Here is a 19309-nt window from a genome sequence, read left to right as displayed (position 1 = left end):
ACCCCTCTGAAATATGTCAGAAACTCTGAAAGATAGACAAAAAGCAATTGGGAAAATAAGTTAACGCTTTAGATAATGAGACTGTCAGTCAGACTAAGAGGAAGTAGCCTATATTGTGCAACACCTTGGTTTTCACACTCAAGTAACTAGTTTTTAACTACCACAACCTTGGCTAGCAGTTTCAGGATAGCCATGTGGGATTTTCACCATGGCAGGTCATGCAGCATATAGAGGCTCTGTCCAAAGGCAAGCAACTATTTCTATATAACTGTATGATGCTGGGCCTTACGCAAAAGGCAAGTGGGTCCTGCAGGTCTGGCTCAGGCCCTGAACCAGGGCCCAGGCTCAGCAAAAGTTCAAGTTTTATGATGCAGGCTGCTGTAGCACGAACTTGAGCAACATGGGCATGGATTTTTACTTACGTAGGTATGGCCAGGGTGAGGGTTAGGCTATAAAAGAAAGGGTGTTGTGGTGGAAAACAGTATGGTGGTTATTAAACATAGAATTACCATATAATCCAGCAATTCCACTTCCAGGTATAAAACCAAAAATGAGTGATAGCAGGGACTCAAACAAATATTTGTACACTCATGTTCATAGGAACATTCTTCACAATAGCCAAAAGGTGGGAAAAAAAACAGCTGTCCATCCATGGATGAATGGATAAAGAAAAATGGTATATACATACAATAGGGATGAAATTCTGATACATGCTATAACATGGATGAACCTTGAAAACATCATGCTAAGCTAAGTGAAACAAGTCAGACACCACAGGACAAACATCTTATGATTCCACTTAAATGAAGGACCTGGAATAGTCAAATTCATAGAGAAAAAAGTAGAACAGTGGTTACCAGGGGCTGAGGAGAGGTGCTAACGGGGAGTTATTGTTTAATGGGTACAAAGTCTGGGTATGGGGTGATAAAAAATCCATCTGGAGATGGACGGTAGTGATGACTGTAAAACAATGTGAATGTACTTCATGGCAGTGAATGGTACACAAAAAAATGGTTAAAATGGTAGATTTTATGTTATGTATATGTTACTGCAGGAGGGAGGATGGAAGGGAGCAAATGGAAAAGGAAAGCTTGCAGGCAGGTTAGACATAAAAAGAGAAACAGATGCTCTGGGTTGAGAAGGTATTCAATTGGGGGAGAAGGTATTAATTGAGAAGGTATTCAAAATGGGGGAGATATATCTTTGTGCTTATTGGAGCTTAAAAAAAAATCTAATAAAGGAAAGACAAGATCTCAGCAGACTGAAATATTCTCACTGAAAGAACCAGGATTTAGTTCTCAGACCTATAGGAAACACACCTTTAAATTCCCCATAGTAAGAGCAATTAAGGAGCGGTGCCATCAAAGACTGAGGCATCTATAACCAGAGTTACATAAATCTGGACAGGCTTGTGAGGGGAAGATCTGAAAGAGGGGTGTAGAATGCTCAGAGCATTATTAGGTGGAGATACAATTACTGCTCATGCCCGGAGGGAACATGTTTGAGAAATTTATGAAATTAGGACTCAGTCAAGAGAAGGCACAGAAAAGAGAAAACCACTCAACGGGAACCAGACAGGACAAAAGACTGAGACCAGGACTGATTTAAAGGTTGGTCTGATAGGAGAGTATAAAGAGAAAAAAGATTTGTATGAACAACAGAGGTTTTTAGTAGAACCAGAACTTACCGATTTTTCTCTCTCACTTTGGGAGAATTCATAAAAAAAAAAAAGAAAGAAAATCTAGAGAAACATCTAAAAGGAAAACACAAAATCTAGATCAAAAAGTCTAGAAAAGATAAAAGAAAGAAATGTACTAAAGTAGCTAGAAAGAAAGAGATCAACACAAGAAACTAGTCAAATTTCTAAAACCTCAACTGAGCCTTCCTAAAAGGAAGAGGGGAACGGTAGGGGGCAAGGGATCCTGGAGACACAGCCCACCACTGCAGAAAAAGAAGGGACACACTCAAAACCTGAGAAAGACCGTGAGGGCACACGGCCAAGGTACTATCCCCACTAGGCCATTATGGACAGCAAACTTGCAAAGTGTCAACAACAGCTCCCCTCCAGGAAGCTCAGAACAACGCTCCAGTTGAAATAACTAGAACAAAAAAGGAAAAACCTTCCCTATGAACTAGGTTCCAGAAGCCTCAGCAAGTCTACAGTAAGAGGTGACAGAACCACACTGTGCAGGGATCTCAACATCTTTGCCCACATACTTTGCAGATGCTCTGTCCCTCCACAGAGCCCAGACATCACTCAGCACAAGAGTGCAGGAAACAAGGGCTCAAAGGAGAAATAAACCCACATGTACAGAAGAGATACAAGGAGAGCTAGTGACTGGGCTGCCGCACTGCACATTTCTAAACTCAGAGGGAAGGCCAGAGCCTCTCAGGTGCCACTTCCTGAAAGGGGAGGTAATCTGTTCAGGTGGCTCCTCCCCAATCCCCAAAGTGTCCAAACTAGCCTCCTGAGTAAAGGTGATCTCTCCCCATCAAGTGTTCAGTGCAAAGATCTCTGAAATCAAGGTGATCCTCTCTCTCCATCCTCTTTCCCTCTCTTTGGCAATATGAAGGACTGGGAACAACTTGGCTTAGAATTACTGTTTGAAGGGCTGGGATGGTGGCAGGCATGTTTTCCAAATTTCATGGATGTGAGGTTAATGATCTGATATTATTATGTGTCTTATTAAAATTCTAGACTCAAGTGAGGCTCAAGAGAGACTTAGTATTGAACAGCTACAACTTCTAAACCCCTGGGGAAACTGCACACATCCTAGAGAGAGCAGGCCCCGGCTGAAGCTGCTGAAGGTTCCTCAGCAGCACAGGGGCATAGAGAACCTCTCTGGCTAAGACAAAGAAAACATGGAATTAGGGAGGACTTTAAATTCTTTGAATGTTAACTCACAGGCCAAGATAATTTGATATGGGATCACAGCCTTGAACTTTCATGTCTTGCCAGGGAACTGAATCTCTGAATTTTAAATTTCTCTCCAAGAGTTTCATAATAGAGGGTTTATAATCAAAAACTCTTTTTTGAAGTGATGACTGCGTTTTAGCTATGTGCCAGGCACTAGTTCTAAGCTTTTCATATGAATTTATTCAATAGCTACAGCAATCTTATCAGGAAGGGCTATCATTATCTATTATACAGATAAACTGAGACACAGGGCCAAGGTCACTCAGAGCCAAGATTTTCACACTGGTGGTCTGGTTTCGGAATTCATCTTCTTATCCATTAACACCATGCATCTCTCTGATGGGACATCCTTATGTGGCTGGTACCTTTTACTGAAGTGTCTTAATGCTGTTGTCTGATTCCATCACAAAAGTTCTAATAAACTGCACTGGATATCACAGTTGAAAAGAATTTGAGATGAGGAAACAGACAAGGAAGTGAATTTTCAGCCTTGGGTATAGTGTGGTCTTGGAGCAGATTATTAGTGAATGTATCTAATTCATTGCAGAGCTTTCTAGGGGCAATCACAACAGTGCTGTTCAGCAGTACAAGATCAACAAAGAAACGCGGTGTGGGGGAGCTGATTCTGGGAGGAGGACCAGGCTCAGGAAGCTGGCCTATCTCCTCCTTAGGCTTAATAACAGGTAAGCTCAATGAGTCAAAAGCATAAAAACCAAAGAATGCTACAAATAAAAGATAATCTTTCCCTAAATACTCCTGTCCTTTTACAAAAGCCTTCCTCTCCCCTCATTACCTAGTTAGTGGGCAAGAGACAAGGATCCTGTGCTGTAGGAAGGGTTGAGAACGATGGGGCTATTGGAGGAGCTGGTTTCTTTCCTCCTTCTCTTTACAGCCTGGATAAGGGTGTCTGTCCTTCAGACTCAAACTTTCCTTTCACTGGGCCACCCCAAAGTCTAACTTAGGGGATAGGGAGTTAATAACGACTGACTCTTATCACAACTAATACATGAAAACAGGGCTTATCAGTAACATAAAGCTGGTTTTTCTTCTCCAACTCCTGATTCATATATAGCCACTGGTTCAGAACTTGGTCAGGAAGAAAGGTATTTACTGGGCATCTTTAAGTCAGCTAACAAAAGTTTCTAGAATATTCTAATACAATGAATGTCTGGAAGAAGTTCAAGGAAGATTTGTGTCTCATAACTTTGTAAAAGGCTTATTATATTTTTTTTCCTTTTTAAGATTCATTTATCCAATTATCAATCATTTGTTTACTACATGTTATATTGCCAGACTCTGGGTCAAGTGATAGGAAAACAAATATTGATTAGGGTATGATTCCAGCTCTTAAAGAGCTTATAATCTAGTAAAGTGAAACATATAACATGAAAACAAGAGCTTTTGAGTATTACACTTGCTACAGCGGGGATCTATCTTTCCAGGTTTTCAGTAAGGAGCTAGTCGATTTTGAGGGGAGGAAAAAAAAAAAAAAAAAAAAAAGAGGCAAAGTAAACATTGAGTTGAAAGAGGGCTCAGGAAACTGTGTTCTCAGACTAGCCGAGAGAGCAAAGATTTTAAAGCAAACAGAAGAAGACAGAGTGACAACTCCAATGACTCTAGGACAAAAATGGGAGAAAAAAGAGGGAAGAAAAACACCTGCACATCTTGGTATCTCTCTTTCTAGATTCTTCGCCACGCTTCCTTCCTTTCTTCCATTCACCAACCCTCTTCTCTCTGTCCTATTCCCAAGTCCCCATTGCACTGAATCATTCTCATTTGAGGCTCTAATGAAAAAAAACATTTAAGCAATTTCCCTTTTTTTAAACAAAGCAAAATTCAGAGAGGTAGATACGGGAAAATTAAGTAATAGTACATATTTACCTAACATACAGTAATAATTTTCCAGAGTTTGACAGCCTACTATTTTTATGTAAAAAAGATCAAACAACTATTATTATGCAAAGAAATGTTATTAAATACATTATAATTACTATTTGAAGGAATTCTCAGCTATCACACTCAAAACTGCTTGTTCCACTGAACTGATTATATAAGACTATTAGGAAAACAGGACAGCTACAGAGGTCCTTAACCTTTCCCTGTTCTCTATTTTCCATCTCCAAATTCTAGATTAGACTTGTGCAACTTATTCGTTAGTGAGAAATGTGCCCCTTTCACTTCTTCTCTGTCAGACTGTGACTGAAAGAGCTTTCTTTGTTCTCTCTGCACTGATTTTACAGCTTCCCTTCCAGACTGCCACATTTAATTGACAAGGATCAGCACCTAAGAAGGCAAGTAGCAGGAACAATTTGGGCACCCTCCCCCCAAAACTTGGCAGGCACTAGGCTCCAGGGAGGCCTGGGTCGGCTGTCTTTGCCCAACACCTGTCTCGGGCAGGCAGGCAGGCACAGGGATTTGACATCACACACCCAAAGCAAAGTCTGCCAATTTTAAAAGGTTAGGAACTCCTGGTCTGAAATGGATTGGATATCACACAGAATATCCAGAGATAATCTCTCCTTTACACAATCCAGCAAACATGATACCATGGTAGGGGACAGGCTCCCTCATCCACACACAAACACTCCGAAAAAATACAAAAAGGAGACAACAAAATATTAACTATGGTGACCTTTGCTGAGTGTGACTGTGGTCTCTCGATTTACTTCTAACTTTTCATTTCTCTGAGTTTCCCATGTTTTCTTGTAATCTCATTATAATTTCGCATAGTCACAGAATATCCTGAAGAGAGAATCTCTCTTAGACAATCTGATAACATTATACAATGTTGAGACACACACACACACACACAAAACCATCTGCGTCACTGATTTTCCTCTAACTTTAAAACTACTGAATTTCTCATATTGCTTTATAATTACATTTTTAACAATAACATTATTTTATGATGATTCTAATAAAAATAATTTAAGTTCTTATAGATCACTCTGACAAACTATGGCTAGTAACCCATATGTCAGATTCTGAGACAATGCCTATTTCAAATATTCCGTTTTGCCCAAATAAATCACTGAAACACTCCCCAAATCTCAACTGGCTTGGATCCAATACAGCACTGAAGAAAACATTAAAAAATAAAGTTTCTTGCATTTTCATGAGCCTAACACAACTATACTTACATGTTACATCTTACCATATATTAACAGTTATAATCATAGCATATAGTCTGGCTTATCTTCTATTCACTAGTCAAATACTTCCACATAGGCATCATAATTACAATTTGAAAGAACTACTTAATATTCATTCTAGCATGTTGAAATACTCAAATTTATCAAACCTTTTTTCTACTGTTGGGACTTTAAGCTGTTTCTACTTTTCTGTCACAATAAAAGTGCTGCAAAGCACATTTCATTTGCATTTATCTTTCCTGGATCATGAATTACTACATCAGCAGACATGAAAATCATTACGACATTTAGTGTATTGGGGAAAAATTTGAAGCATACTGATCTGGCACTGCCTATCCTGGCTCTGCTCTTGACCTCCACCAAGTAACTTAAAAACTCTAAGTCCATTCTACAATTTCTAAAATAAGAATTATACCATCTGCCCTGGTAGTAAATCTGTTGAAGGTCAAACTGGTTGATGTGGTGGAAAGGTGAAGTTATACAAATCTTAGTTGTTATGACTGATAGATATGCTATTTGGGGATCTCAACTCAGATTCCCATTGACTCATCTATCTATTAAAAACTCTATTGCTATATACTAGGTGGATATAGAGATTATAAAAACGAAAAAGCAGGTCCTGTTCCGACAGCCTCACAGAAGAGCAGAGAAGAGAGACAACAGGAGACACTAAGTGTTAAAATAAAGCAGGGGATGGACCAGGTGCCACAGGGACGCAGAGTACAAGCTTGCTTTGGAACCTGGAAAGGTTCCAGAGGAGGTGATATCTGAACTGGGTCTTGAGGGATGGAGTTAGAAGGATCATTCGAATGGGATAAAAGCTTATGAGGGTGAGACAGCTTGTAAAAAGGGATGGCATGTTCTGGGAATGACGACAGCTTTGTGAGGCCACAGTTCAGAAGGGAGGGGTAAGAACTCCAAGCCTGGAGAAAGAAGCTGGATCAGGTTGGAAGGATCCTGAATGCCAAGCTTAGGAGCTTGGACTTTGTCCCGTAAGCAAGTGGGGACCCAGCTAATCCAGTGACAGGGAAATAACGACCAGTTTTAAGAAGACATCACCAGCAGCAGAGTAACATGTGCTCTGGAGTGGAGAAAGAAGGACCGGGAGAGTAACTCAGGTGACAAATGATGACAAGACTGCAACAAAAGCAGAGGAACCTCAGATTCTCCTTTAGTCCCACTGTGACAGTGACTTCTCACCTGCTGGGAATTCTCTCTTCTTGAAGGTTAAAACACATGAAAAAGAAGGATCAAATAAAAAGACTTAAAAGAAAAAAGCAATCTTAACTCCTCGTGTTTCCCTACTGTCTTAGTCCATTTGGTCTGCTATAACAAAATACCTTAGACTAGGTAATTTATAAGTAATGGAATTTTATTGCTCACAGTTCTGGAGGTGGGAAGTCTAAGATCAAGGCACTAGGCGATGTGGTGTATGGAGAGGACCAGTTCGTCCCAGACAGTGCCTTCTATGTGTTCTCACATGGCAGGAGGAGTGAACAAGCTGCCTCAGGCCTCCTATATCCCATTTGAATGATCCTTCTAATTCCATTCCTCAAGACCCCTGAGCATCTAATCTCATTCATGAGGACTGCACCCTCATGACCTAACCACCTCCAAAGGCTCAACTTCTTAATACTACTGCACTGGGGATTAGATTTCAACATCTGAGTTTTGGGGGAACACAAACATTTAGAGCACAGCACCTGCTTTCTTCCCAACAGCAGATACATATGTACAGCAAAGATAACGAAAATGTACATCCCTCCTCTCCACTGACCTCAGCAATTCCCATTTAAAAAATTGTAGCCAGCAAGAATTTAGATAGAAGATGAATCACACAAAAACTTTTGTTTTCAGCAAAAGGGTAAGCCATTTAATGGAATTGGACTATGTAGGAAAAAATGCAAAAAACAAAAATGCATGAGTAATGTACACAAATAAAAAAGGCCCCAAATGAGCCCACAGTACAAAAAAATAAGATATTCTTAACAATTATTCACTGGCACCATAATTTATTTTACAAGATGGACAAACTTTGTTATTCCTAAAAATAAACAGATATTAAATTTAGGATTGAAATTAAGAGAATAGAACCAATCACAACGTATATGATATTATAAATAAAAACACAGCTTTTTCCCTATTAATAAAAATAATATCAAGTGAAATGGACTTATTTTGCTTGACCATTTTCCTAAATACATGCTCTTTTAGAAAAGGAGGACAAAATATCGAATAATGTCCCTTTTCAGAATACTTTAATAAAGTTGTACTCTATGATTTTGTATAAAGCTCTATACTAGGGGCTTCACACATGCTCGGTGGAAAAACATAGGCTCGAAATCAGACAGACTTTGATATAAAACTGGCTTTTTGACTCCGTGAAAACAATTCTTCCTCCAGCTTGTATCCCTGGAAAAACACCCATGATTTTTTTGGAGCATTATTTAAACCTGATTTTTGTCACAGCAAAACATCTGATATCTTCTGTCATAACTCTGACAACTCAAATTTCTTTCAAGTTGTGAAACAGATAGCTCATAACCATCTTAAAAATGCTATTTGAATTATGTGTTCTTAATATACCACATCAAGAACAGCTGCCATTTTCGGATCCATGCTCACAGTTTTATGAAACGTTCCTGCTGTTTGGCTTTCTCTGATCCGCATTTCACAGATGGCAGAGTCAAGCAGCACCTGCAAATTCTGAAGCCTTTCCCTTCCAGACTATCCACCTTCAGAGATCCCTGGGTACCTCTCCCTCTATTCTTCTGCCTATGTTTGAGCTAGAGCAACTTTTAAATACTCAGCAAATTATACTAAAGCTCAACTCTAAATTAGACAGATATGTAAGGCACACCTGAACATATAATCACCCTGTACTTTTTTACCCATTCACACAAAAAACTCTAAAAATTATACAGCTCTATTGCATCGGTGAAAATACTTTTAAATTGCTATTATCATCTTAGTCTGTTTCTTTTTCATCATGATTCAATTGACACACATAAAACAATATCATTTCTTCTCTCAACTTCAAATTTTATTCCTAAACAAAATTATTTCTCTTCACATGAAACTAAGAAGACAAGCTAAAGAAAAGATGATGATAGATTTCTTTCTAAACCTTCTTGCTCTTTAGCTTTCTATCAAATACATTTTCCAGCTCTATACTGGAGAAGTGGCAATTATACCTTTATCAAAATTTTAATCTTTTGTACTTCATAGGACACCATGAAGACAATGAAAAGGCAACCTACAGAATAGGAGAAAATAATTAGGGTACTTCAAAAAGTTTGTGAAAAAAGAAAAGAGCATTCTGTTTTCCCTCAAATCAAGAACATATAAATTCCCATATTGGGACAGATTCATGGTCTCTAATCTGACTGTTCAGCATTTAAAAATATTAAAATTTTATTTTATTTTTTAAATTTAAATGCAATTAAAAGCTGACTTCAACTTTAAAAAAAAAAGTTTGTGAAAAAAGAGAATTAAAAGGTAATACAAATCTTTCCATGAACTTTTTGAAGTATTCTCACATTTGCAAATCATGTACCTGGTAACATCCAATATCCAGAATAAAGAACTCTTACTTTTCAATGACAAAAAGACAAATAACAATTTTTAAATGGGCAAAGATTATGAACAGACACTTCTCCAAAGAAGATAAACAAATGGTTAATGATCAGAAAAAAAGATGTTCAACGACACTAGTCATTAGAGAAATGCAAATCAAAACCACACGAGATACCACTTCATATGCATTAGGATGGCTATTAAAAAAACCCAACACAATTCCTATCCAAGTCATGGCACTAAAAATAACAACAACAACAAAACAAAAAACAGAAGAAGTATTGGCAAAGTTGTGGAAAAACTGGAATCTTCATATATTGCTAATGGGATTGTAAAATGATGAAATCACTCTAGAAAAGTTTGATGGTTCCTAAAAATGTTAAACATAGAATTACCACACGACCAGCAAAATTCTACTCCTAGGTATACACCCAAGAAAACAGAAAAGACATGTCCATTTAAATTAAAAAGACATTACACACAAATATCCATAGCAACATTATTCACAATAGCCATAAAGAGGAAACAACCCAAATGCCCATCAATTAAAGAGTGAAGGGTTAAACAAAGGGGGTATTTGTCCATACAATAGTATATTATTTGGCAATAAAAAAGAAAGAAAGACCTGGATGAAATTTGAAAACACACTAAGGGAAAGAAGCCAATCACAAAAGACCCCACATTTCATTCATATGAGGGTATTTCAAAGAGTTCATGGAAAAACTGAATTGAAACATAATATGAATCCTTCCACGAACTTTTTGAAGACCTCTTGCATGAAATATCCAAAATAGACAAATCTATAGAGACAGAAAATAGATTAGTAGTTGCCAGGGACTGAGGCAATGAAAATGTTCTAAGATTAGACAGTGGTAACAGTTGCGTAACTCTGTGAACACACTCAAAACCACTGAATTATATTTTAAATCGATGGATTTTATGGTATGTGAATTTTATGGCATCTCAATAAAGCTGTTAAAAAATAAATGCAAAAAAATTCAATAAGAAAAGAAGCAAAGTTTGGTATCTGCTAAAGCATAAACAGACCAAGAAAAGCCAAGTCACCCCCAAGTGACATCTCCAAGTCACCAAGATAGGCCCCAGGACAGGAAGTGACAGAAACCTACTCCTGTGAGGACAGCCACAGAACTAGCTGTCCAGAGCCAAACTCCACTCAACCATCATTCACGGGCTAGGGTGCAGGGAGCACAGTGGGAAGCCAAATCAGGCCGTCCCTGCTTTCATGGAGCTTAAATTCCATGAGTGAAGGAAAGAGTGGTGAGGTAAACACATTTATGTGGGTGTGTGATGATTTAATGAAGATAAGTATTTTAAGGGGAAGGAACATAGTTCTACTACAGTCTAACAAAGGTCCTGAGCTAGGATGGGGAGAGAGGGCAAGATTCCCTGAAGAACTCAAGCTTGAGTGAAAAAAGGAAGGGTGAAATAAGCGTTAATTTGAAGAAAAGTTGGGGGGTGTGGGGCAGTGTCTGAGGAAACTGCAGATACACAGGACCTGTTGGGGGGCAAAAGCGGGGAGTCACTAGTAAGCAAGTAGAGGAAGCCCAGAGTGACTGTAAGGCAGAGAGCAAGAGACTGGTGTGCAATGGGACCTCACAGCCACACCAAGGATTTGGTTTCAATTCTAAGACCTACAGAATGCACTGAAAGGCTTTAAGCAGGTGACTGATGTGGTCCAATGTGCATTTTTGGGAAAGGAATAGGAAAGAACCAAAGCAGATCCTGGCAGACCCATTAATGGGCTACTACAGGAAGCCAGGACAGAGATGAGGATTGCCTGGATCCAAGTAAGGGCAGTGGGCATCACAGGAAGCAGACAGGATCTGCCAGACAGAGTGAATAATGGGCAAGACACTCTAGCTCTCTATGAGGACTGCAAGGTCAGTTTCCTCTCTCGCCTTCATTGTACATATCTAGAAATTAATCCCCATCAAGAAAGGCAATCTGGGGCCGGCCAGGTGGCGCACTGCTACAGTGCACCGCTTGGGAAGCGAGGCAGCGCTCCCGCCGAGGGTTCGGATCCCACATACAGACCGGCCGCTCACTGGCTGAGCGAGATGCGGGAGCAACACCGAGGGTTGCAATCCCATTGCCGGTCCCGGTCCGGTACGAGCGCGACACTGAGGGTTGCGATCCGTTGCCGGTCACAAAAAAAGACAAAAAGGGAAAAAAAAAAAAAAGAAAGGCAATCTGAACACATGTCTTTGTTCCAATACTTAGATCACTACTAATATGGCATCTGGCACTCAGAGCTCCCCATCTCAGTCACCAGAGAAATCTGGGAATTAGCTGCCCTTCTTTGCTGAAGATCAGCCCTGAGATAAAGCTAAGAATGTTCATTTGCTGAAACCCATACTGCCAGCATATGCAAATTACACTTACTTTAGTCCTTTCCAACCCCTCTTCCAAAACTGCAAGTCAGATTACATCAGTCCTCTGCTTAAGACCTCTCAATACATCCCCCTTGGTTTCAGGATGTAAACAAATTCCAAATTTGCAAATTAAAAGAAATCTCCCTTAAAATGCTGGGAGGAGGGGCTGTTCAATTTTATGAAAATGAAAGTAATATTTAAAATCCCTAGGAATTATCTATTCGGTGACAAAGCTCCAGATATTCCACTACAGGTAAATTAATTTTGTTTTCTTTCCCCCTAGAATGTAAGTTGCATGAAGATGGAAATGGTAGACCAAAGCGTGGAACATAGCTCAATAAAACTGCTTAGTGAATGAAAGTCCCAGACTGATATTACTGACTACAAATTCTAAGTTATGTTCTTTATTTACCAGTCAGAAAGAAAGGGTAGGAGGTAAGGTTCATGATATATTGGTTCAAGAGTTTTTTCACTTACAAAAGTTACCCATAGTAATAAGGAAATACAGATAATCACAGGGAAACAGTGGCCAACCCTATAAGCTACTAATGAAATGTGTGTTATAGTTATCACTACACATCTACGGAAATACCGAAAGCATTTCTTTCCACTCAGCCACATCCAGCAGGACTAGAAGCAGGGAGAGGGGAAAGATAGTAAGACAGCTTTGGAGGCATGTCATTATTGGTGACCTGGTGGTTCTTGCTTCTTGAAAGCAATCTGGCATTTTTACAAGCTCTATGAAACAGTTCATAGTCCTTATCTACAGAATCTCTCCCCTCTTTATGAAATACACCACAAGGAAACAGATGATCCAAAAGAGAAATAAAGAAACTTAGAAAATAGGTACATGGTCTAATGGTATTAATAATAAAAAACGGTCATCATCTCCAACGACCAACAAAAGGATTAAGCAAGGGGCCGGCCTGGTGGCGCACTGCTACAGTGCGCCGCTTGGGAAGCGCGGCGGCGCTCCCGCCAAGGGTTCGGATCCCACATGCAGACCGGTTCCCGCTCACTGGCTGAGCGAGGTGCGGGGGCAACACCGAGGGTTGTGGTCCCGTTGCCGGTCCCAGCCCGGTACGGGCGCGACACTGAGAGTTGCGATCCGTTGCCGGTCACGAAAAAAAGACAAAAAGGAAAAAAAAAAAAGATTAAGCAAAGTGGAATACCAACTGTGGACTATACAGCCACTAAAAAGAGGTATATAGATTCCACTGCTGCTGTACATACCCATAGTATGTCTATACATAACAGGATTTTTTCAAAAAGCAGAAAACTGTGAACCCCCAATTTTGTCTATGTAAAAAGAGCTGTATGTACTCTGAAAAAGATATGTAAGTGGAGAGGGATAAGGAGTTTGGTGTTTACTAGCATTCAAAGTAAATCTATTAAAATGACCTGTGTTTGTGACAGCTGAATGCTCTGGACTTGTGGAAGCAGAAAATAAGCATTTGGTAGCTGCTTTGCAGATCCTTCTGTAGAGATTCTGCGAGTGCTAATTCCAGACACCTGCAGAAAAAGAAAGAGAATTGCTCTTCTGTTAAGAGTTTTAAAACACAGTGGCCATCGTGCTAAAATACCTCTCCAAAGGAAAGCTGTATTCATCACCATGGCCTTGAAGACTCTATTAATCCAATTATTATACTTACCTTTGTCTATAAAAAGCACAATGAATGTTGCTGTATTTAAGCTAAATATTCCTCCCTGCAGCAAATATTTTCACAAGTAGACAACTCTCCTGATACGGGACCACGTGTTTAATGGAATCCAACAAAAAAGCAACTGATCTTGGCACTTAAATTACTTGATGCCACATCCTATTAAAGATATTACAGGTACCACCTAAGATAAAGATTCTGAACTATTTTTATGAACCCCAACAAGATTCTTCATGCTTCCTTCCTAGAATCTTGATATAAACAGTGAGCTCCCTGGGAACTGGCTCCCAAGCACACAATCAATGTCTCCTGACTAGAAATGTTTCTGAGCCAAGGAGTGGAGGTAGGCAAAATCACTAGAGGTTGTCCATACAGCAAACACCATCTGAACTGTTTGTGAAGTGAGAGCCGTGAGTTTTGAAAGCCTACTGTGTTTCATACTAGAAAACTGCGTGGCAGATTTCTTTGCTTTGTTCCAATACGCTTCAAAGGTCCACAGTAGGTTTACAGCTCTACAGTCTGTACTGAAGACAGCCAACTGTAGCATGTGAGGTTGAAGAAGGGTGAAAGCTGATGAATTTAACATCTTTTTAAGAAGCACATAATATCAGACAGACATAGTAAGGAAATAAATAAAAAACTACTAGCAATTAGGATCTTCATTAGTTAAAAGTTAAAGACCACTGAAATTAAACTATTAGAAGACTAGGGTTTGAGTTCTATGTTATGGTGCAATCAGCTTCATAAGAAGCCAGTCATTGCCTTTTAGTGCCACATTTAGAAAGGAGTCCTAACTTTCTTAGTAAGTTTGAGAGGTGGAAGAGGTCACAACTATAAACTTGCATTAGTTACTAACGGCCTTAGCATTTGTAGTAACTTCAAGACAAATAGTACAAACTTTCCTTAACCATGATAAAGCTATGTTAAATATACATACATTACTACCTAGTTTAGACTCTTTAAACTTTTTTTTTCCCCAGGTAGATATTAATAGCCACCAAAATGATGAAAATGAACTTAAAAAATAAATGCTAAAGCAAACACACAGAAGGAAAAAGTTTGGGTAGCAGAAAAAGGGGAGACAGAGAGCAGAAAGTAAAAATGTCAGGCCAAAAAAAGCAAGAAAACCTGGCAGGCTGCCACAGCATAGTTTCCAGGAGTACATCAACACTCACCCTGCAATGAACAGGAGGCACATGAAAATGTCGAGCCGTTGTAAACACAGAATTCACCACAACCTCGCTATCCCTGCTAGGGTTGTAAGCATACAGAATCTTTGCTGCAGGACGTCCCAAGAACCTAGGAGGGGAAACAAAGAGAAAAAAAAAACATATCGTGTGGTCATCGATATTACTACATGTACACATATACATTTAAGTACATACACACATACAATTTTAAACCTAGAAAGTTAAAACTTTATTATAAAGTTAAAAACAACAATTATCAAATCCTGCCAGCAACAAAACATTTAATTCACAACAGTCAAAAATCAAAAAACAAAAAAACCCAACTTTCTTTTATTAGACGTATGTCAACCCACTGTAGCACCCAATTGGTTTCTGTGTTAGAAGTATTCAGCCCATTTAGGCCATAAAATACTTGCAAAAACACATACTGGCACTTATTGCCACTTCTCTGACTTGGGTCTCTAATTCAAATGAAAATATGTTTAGATAAGAAACTGTACACACAGAAAAACCCAATTTTCTTAGGGTTTGTTTCCTGAGTAATAAATTTAAAGAGGCTTTTCTTGGGAATCAATTTTCAACTCACAAAGAGACTTTACGTCTTATAAAAGGAAAACTTAATTGTTGCCCAAGGCCATTCTTCTGAGAAAAATGAAAACCCTGCAGTACTTTCTAACAGTGGCTTTTATCCATTTAAGTTATGAGTCTTTCAGAAAACTCTGACGGAAACTTGGGCTCCTCCCTCCACAAACATGCCTGTACAAAAAATTTCATACAGAATTCCGAAACTTCCCAGGAGCCTCAGAGTAAGAATCCCTGCTCTAAAGCAAATACACCACGTCGTGAAGACCTTGATCACAGTTCTTTCTAGCAGTGTTCTCCACCTACAACATCTGTCTGTCGGCTCTGACAAAGGAACTGCAGGAGGGAAGGAGCTGCCCACCTCTAATCACTTAACTCTGACCCCTACTGCCCGATACCAAATCCACTCTAGTTAAATTATGCTGTAATGAACAAACAGCTAGCAAAAATTTCACTGAAGTCATCTCTCCAGTTTTAATACCCTCCGTAGCACAGACCTAAATACACAGTTCTCGTTAGTATAGCCCAGAAATAAAACTACATTCTAATTTAAGCCAAAAACAAACAAAACAAACCCTCATATACAGTTTGCTTGCATTTCTCTGATTTTATTCTGATTTCTCTCATATTAAAAACGTGTGCACTGTTGGTTAGAGCATGGTGCTGATAACACTAACGTCTGGGGTTTGATCCCTGTACCGGCCAGCAAAAAAAAAAAAAAAAAAAAAGTGTACTTTAGGAAAAATGAAATGCATGTTGTTTCTCTTATATACAATAGGATTTCCAAAAATACTGTATTACTACCATCAAAACCTTAAAATTTTTCTTTTAGCTTTCATTCTTTTAATCACTAGTCTTGAAGGGTTTAATATAGCCAATAAGCATTTTTTAAAGAAAGTCCTTTATATCCAGTTACAAATAAAATACACATCAGGGTGATTAAAACCTTGATTTTTTAGAGTGTTCTTAAAGTTATGAATAGTAAATGGCTCTTTACGGTAGTGTAAAAAAATTTTTTTTAAATTGTATTAGTTAAAAAAATTTTTCTTTACACTATAAAGTTACCTCCGAAAGTCCTACCTCAGAGTATTAGGCTCACATTTGCCTTTCTTGCCACAATTAAATAAGTAAGAACTTCTGTGGTTTTAGGTTTTAAGCAAATAATATGAATCAATCAGCAAAGTTATTAATACTTATCTTCAAAGCCTATGTACTACTTATACAAGATTTCTGTTTTCAAAGAATACAGATGTCTACCAGAGAAACACCTCAGAATATAAGACTGCAAAACTTAATGCTACCGAGCTCAGTAACTGCATCCACCAGAATCCTCACCAGGCCTACCAGAGAAAGCTGGCTGAAACCTAGTTACTAGTGTGCTATTTTTATTCTACTTTATTAATTCTATTTTTAAAAGTGTTATAAGGATATGAATTTCCTTCACTAGTCACGGAAAAAAAAAAAAAAAAAAAAAAAAAAAGTGTACTTTAGGAAAAATGAAATGCATGTTGTTTCTCTTATATACAATAGGATTTCCAAAAATACTGTATTACTACCATCAAAACCTTAAAATTTTTCTTTTAGCTTTCATTCTTTTAATCACTAGTCTTGAAGGGTTTAATATAGCCAATAAGCATTTTTTAAAGAAAGTCCTTTATATCCAGTTACAAATAAAATACACATCAGGGTGATTAAAACCTTGATTTTTTAGAGTGTTCTTAAAGTTATGAATAGTAAATGGCTCTTTACGGTAGTGTAAAAAAATTTTTTTTAAATTGTATTAGTTAAAAAAATTTTTCTTTACACTATAAAGTTACCTCCGAAAGTCCTACCTCAGAGTATTAGGCTCACATTTGCCTTTCTTGCCACAATTAAATAAGTAAGAACTTCTGTGGTTTTAGGTTTTAAGCAAATAATATGAATCAATCAGCAAAGTTATTAATACTTATCTTCAAAGCCTATGTACTACTTATACAAGATTTCTGTTTTCAAAGAATACAGATGTCTACCAGAGAAACACCTCAGAATATAAGACTGCAAAACTTAATGCTACCGAGCTCAGTAACTGCATCCACCAGAATCCTCACCAGGCCTACCAGAGAAAGCTGGCTGAAACCTAGTTACTAGTGTGCTATTTTTATTCTACTTTATTAATTCTATTTTTAAAAGTGTTATAAGGATATGAATTTCCTTCACTAGTGACAACTGGAAGATACTCTATTAATTTAAAACAACAGAAGAATGATTAATTCTCTTATGAATGATTAGCACTTTTAATCTGGGACCAGCAAAATATTAACTCTCAAAATAAGCCCTAAGAAATAGGCAGAGGGTAACTGAGTAAGATGATCCCGATTTTGCATCCTAGAGGGAAACCAAAGCCATGAAAATGGCTGGGGTTTGCCCAAGGTCGGCATCAAAATAAACAATAGCAAATGCTCGACTAAGACAGTGAAGAAATGAGGAGGATTTTCTGGCTAAAGTTTTACCTATAATGCCTGTAAACTATGCAATTTGTCATAAGTAAGGTAGAACAGGACTAATTTTTAAATGTGTTCTAATTAAAACTAAAGTTTGTTCTTACTAAGATTTTTTTTTTAATTCAGCAAAGTAATTTATTCCCATAATTATATCCTGGATCTTACTAATAAGGAAAACTAGCATGGTGAGTGCTGGCTTAGAAATCAGACTTATTCTATCACCTCTAGTGAAATGACCTTGAGCAAAGTGTCTTACGTCTCAACCACAAATGTATGAACACATGTAGTACACGCTCAAACACAGAGACATCTGAAAATGATACACACACGGTCAGATAATGCTTGCCTTCACTATCCTTCCAGGATTGATATTAAACTCAAAAGACAAGAGATATGATTACACTTTGAGAACTATAAAGTACTACATAAATGTAACTGAATCATCCAAAGATGATTCAAATCTAAAAATCAGTAATTCTGGCAAATAAAAAACTTTCAACATGCTTCTAGCTATCAAGACCAGCAATTAATGTATATTTGGTAATTAACATATATGTTAATATAGACATACACCCATGTGCACTGATTATAGGATTTTCATGTTACTGAAGAGTAAATACATTAGCCAAGATCCTATAAACTGGAACTGTTATCCTAATCTAGCTACACTTACTACTATCCATCTTATTATATCTACCAATCTATAATATATACTCTTAAAAACTCCTACATTAAAATTTCTTTTTACAATAAAGACTTTTCACAAAAGCAAAGTACCCTCTCAGAATCTGAAATCATTGAGATTATAAATTCAGCTTATTTATATTATCAGCTAAATTATTATAAATTCAGAAAAAAAGCAGACACCTAGAATATTGTAAAGTCAGTAAACTCCCTCACAATTTTATCTCTTTTTTCCTTGTACAGAATCTCCCTCAAAAAGTTCAACAAGGTACTTTTAAATTTCAGGTTCATTCTCCTTCACTGCAGCTCTAACCTTTTGATGATCAGAAAGAAATGGAAAGAAGGCAATCCAGATGAGTGAAGGAAGGCACACAGGACACCACCAGTAACCCACCCCAGATGCTCTGCAATGACCATAGTTATTTCATTCCCATAACTTTGCTTGGAACTCACAAAAGCTGTTCGTAAAACTGAAGTGATGTACCCAGGCCCCTGACACAAGCAAAGCTTTTATGATGCTCTGCAATGACCATAGTTATTTCATTCCCATAACTTTGCTTGGAACTCACAAAAGCTCTTCGTAAAACTGAAGTGATGTACCCAGGCCCCTGACACAAGCAAAGCTTTTACATCTCAAACACTGTTACTCCCACCCTTGAAACTACTGATTTCAA

General features: G+C 38.1%; 1 protein-coding gene across 1 annotated transcript in view; it reads right to left on the bottom strand.

The window, feature by feature from the left end:
* LOC103607071 (transmembrane protein 131-like) overlaps positions 1–19309 on the bottom strand; it is an 83863-nt gene that overhangs the window by 51273 nt on the left and 13281 nt on the right. Inside the window, 2 exon segments of the mRNA XM_008591623.1 lie at positions 13440–13550; positions 14875–14998. Coding sequence (XP_008589845.1) covers positions 13440–13550; positions 14875–14998 — 235 coding nt within the window.

The sequence above is a fragment of the Galeopterus variegatus genome, unplaced genomic scaffold, assembly GCF_000696425.1.
Source record: "Galeopterus variegatus unplaced genomic scaffold, G_variegatus-3.0.2 Scaffold7085, whole genome shotgun sequence".
In the NCBI taxonomy this organism is placed as follows: domain Eukaryota; kingdom Metazoa; phylum Chordata; class Mammalia; order Dermoptera; family Cynocephalidae; genus Galeopterus; species Galeopterus variegatus.
This window is presented reverse-complemented; position numbering and strand designations above follow the sequence as displayed.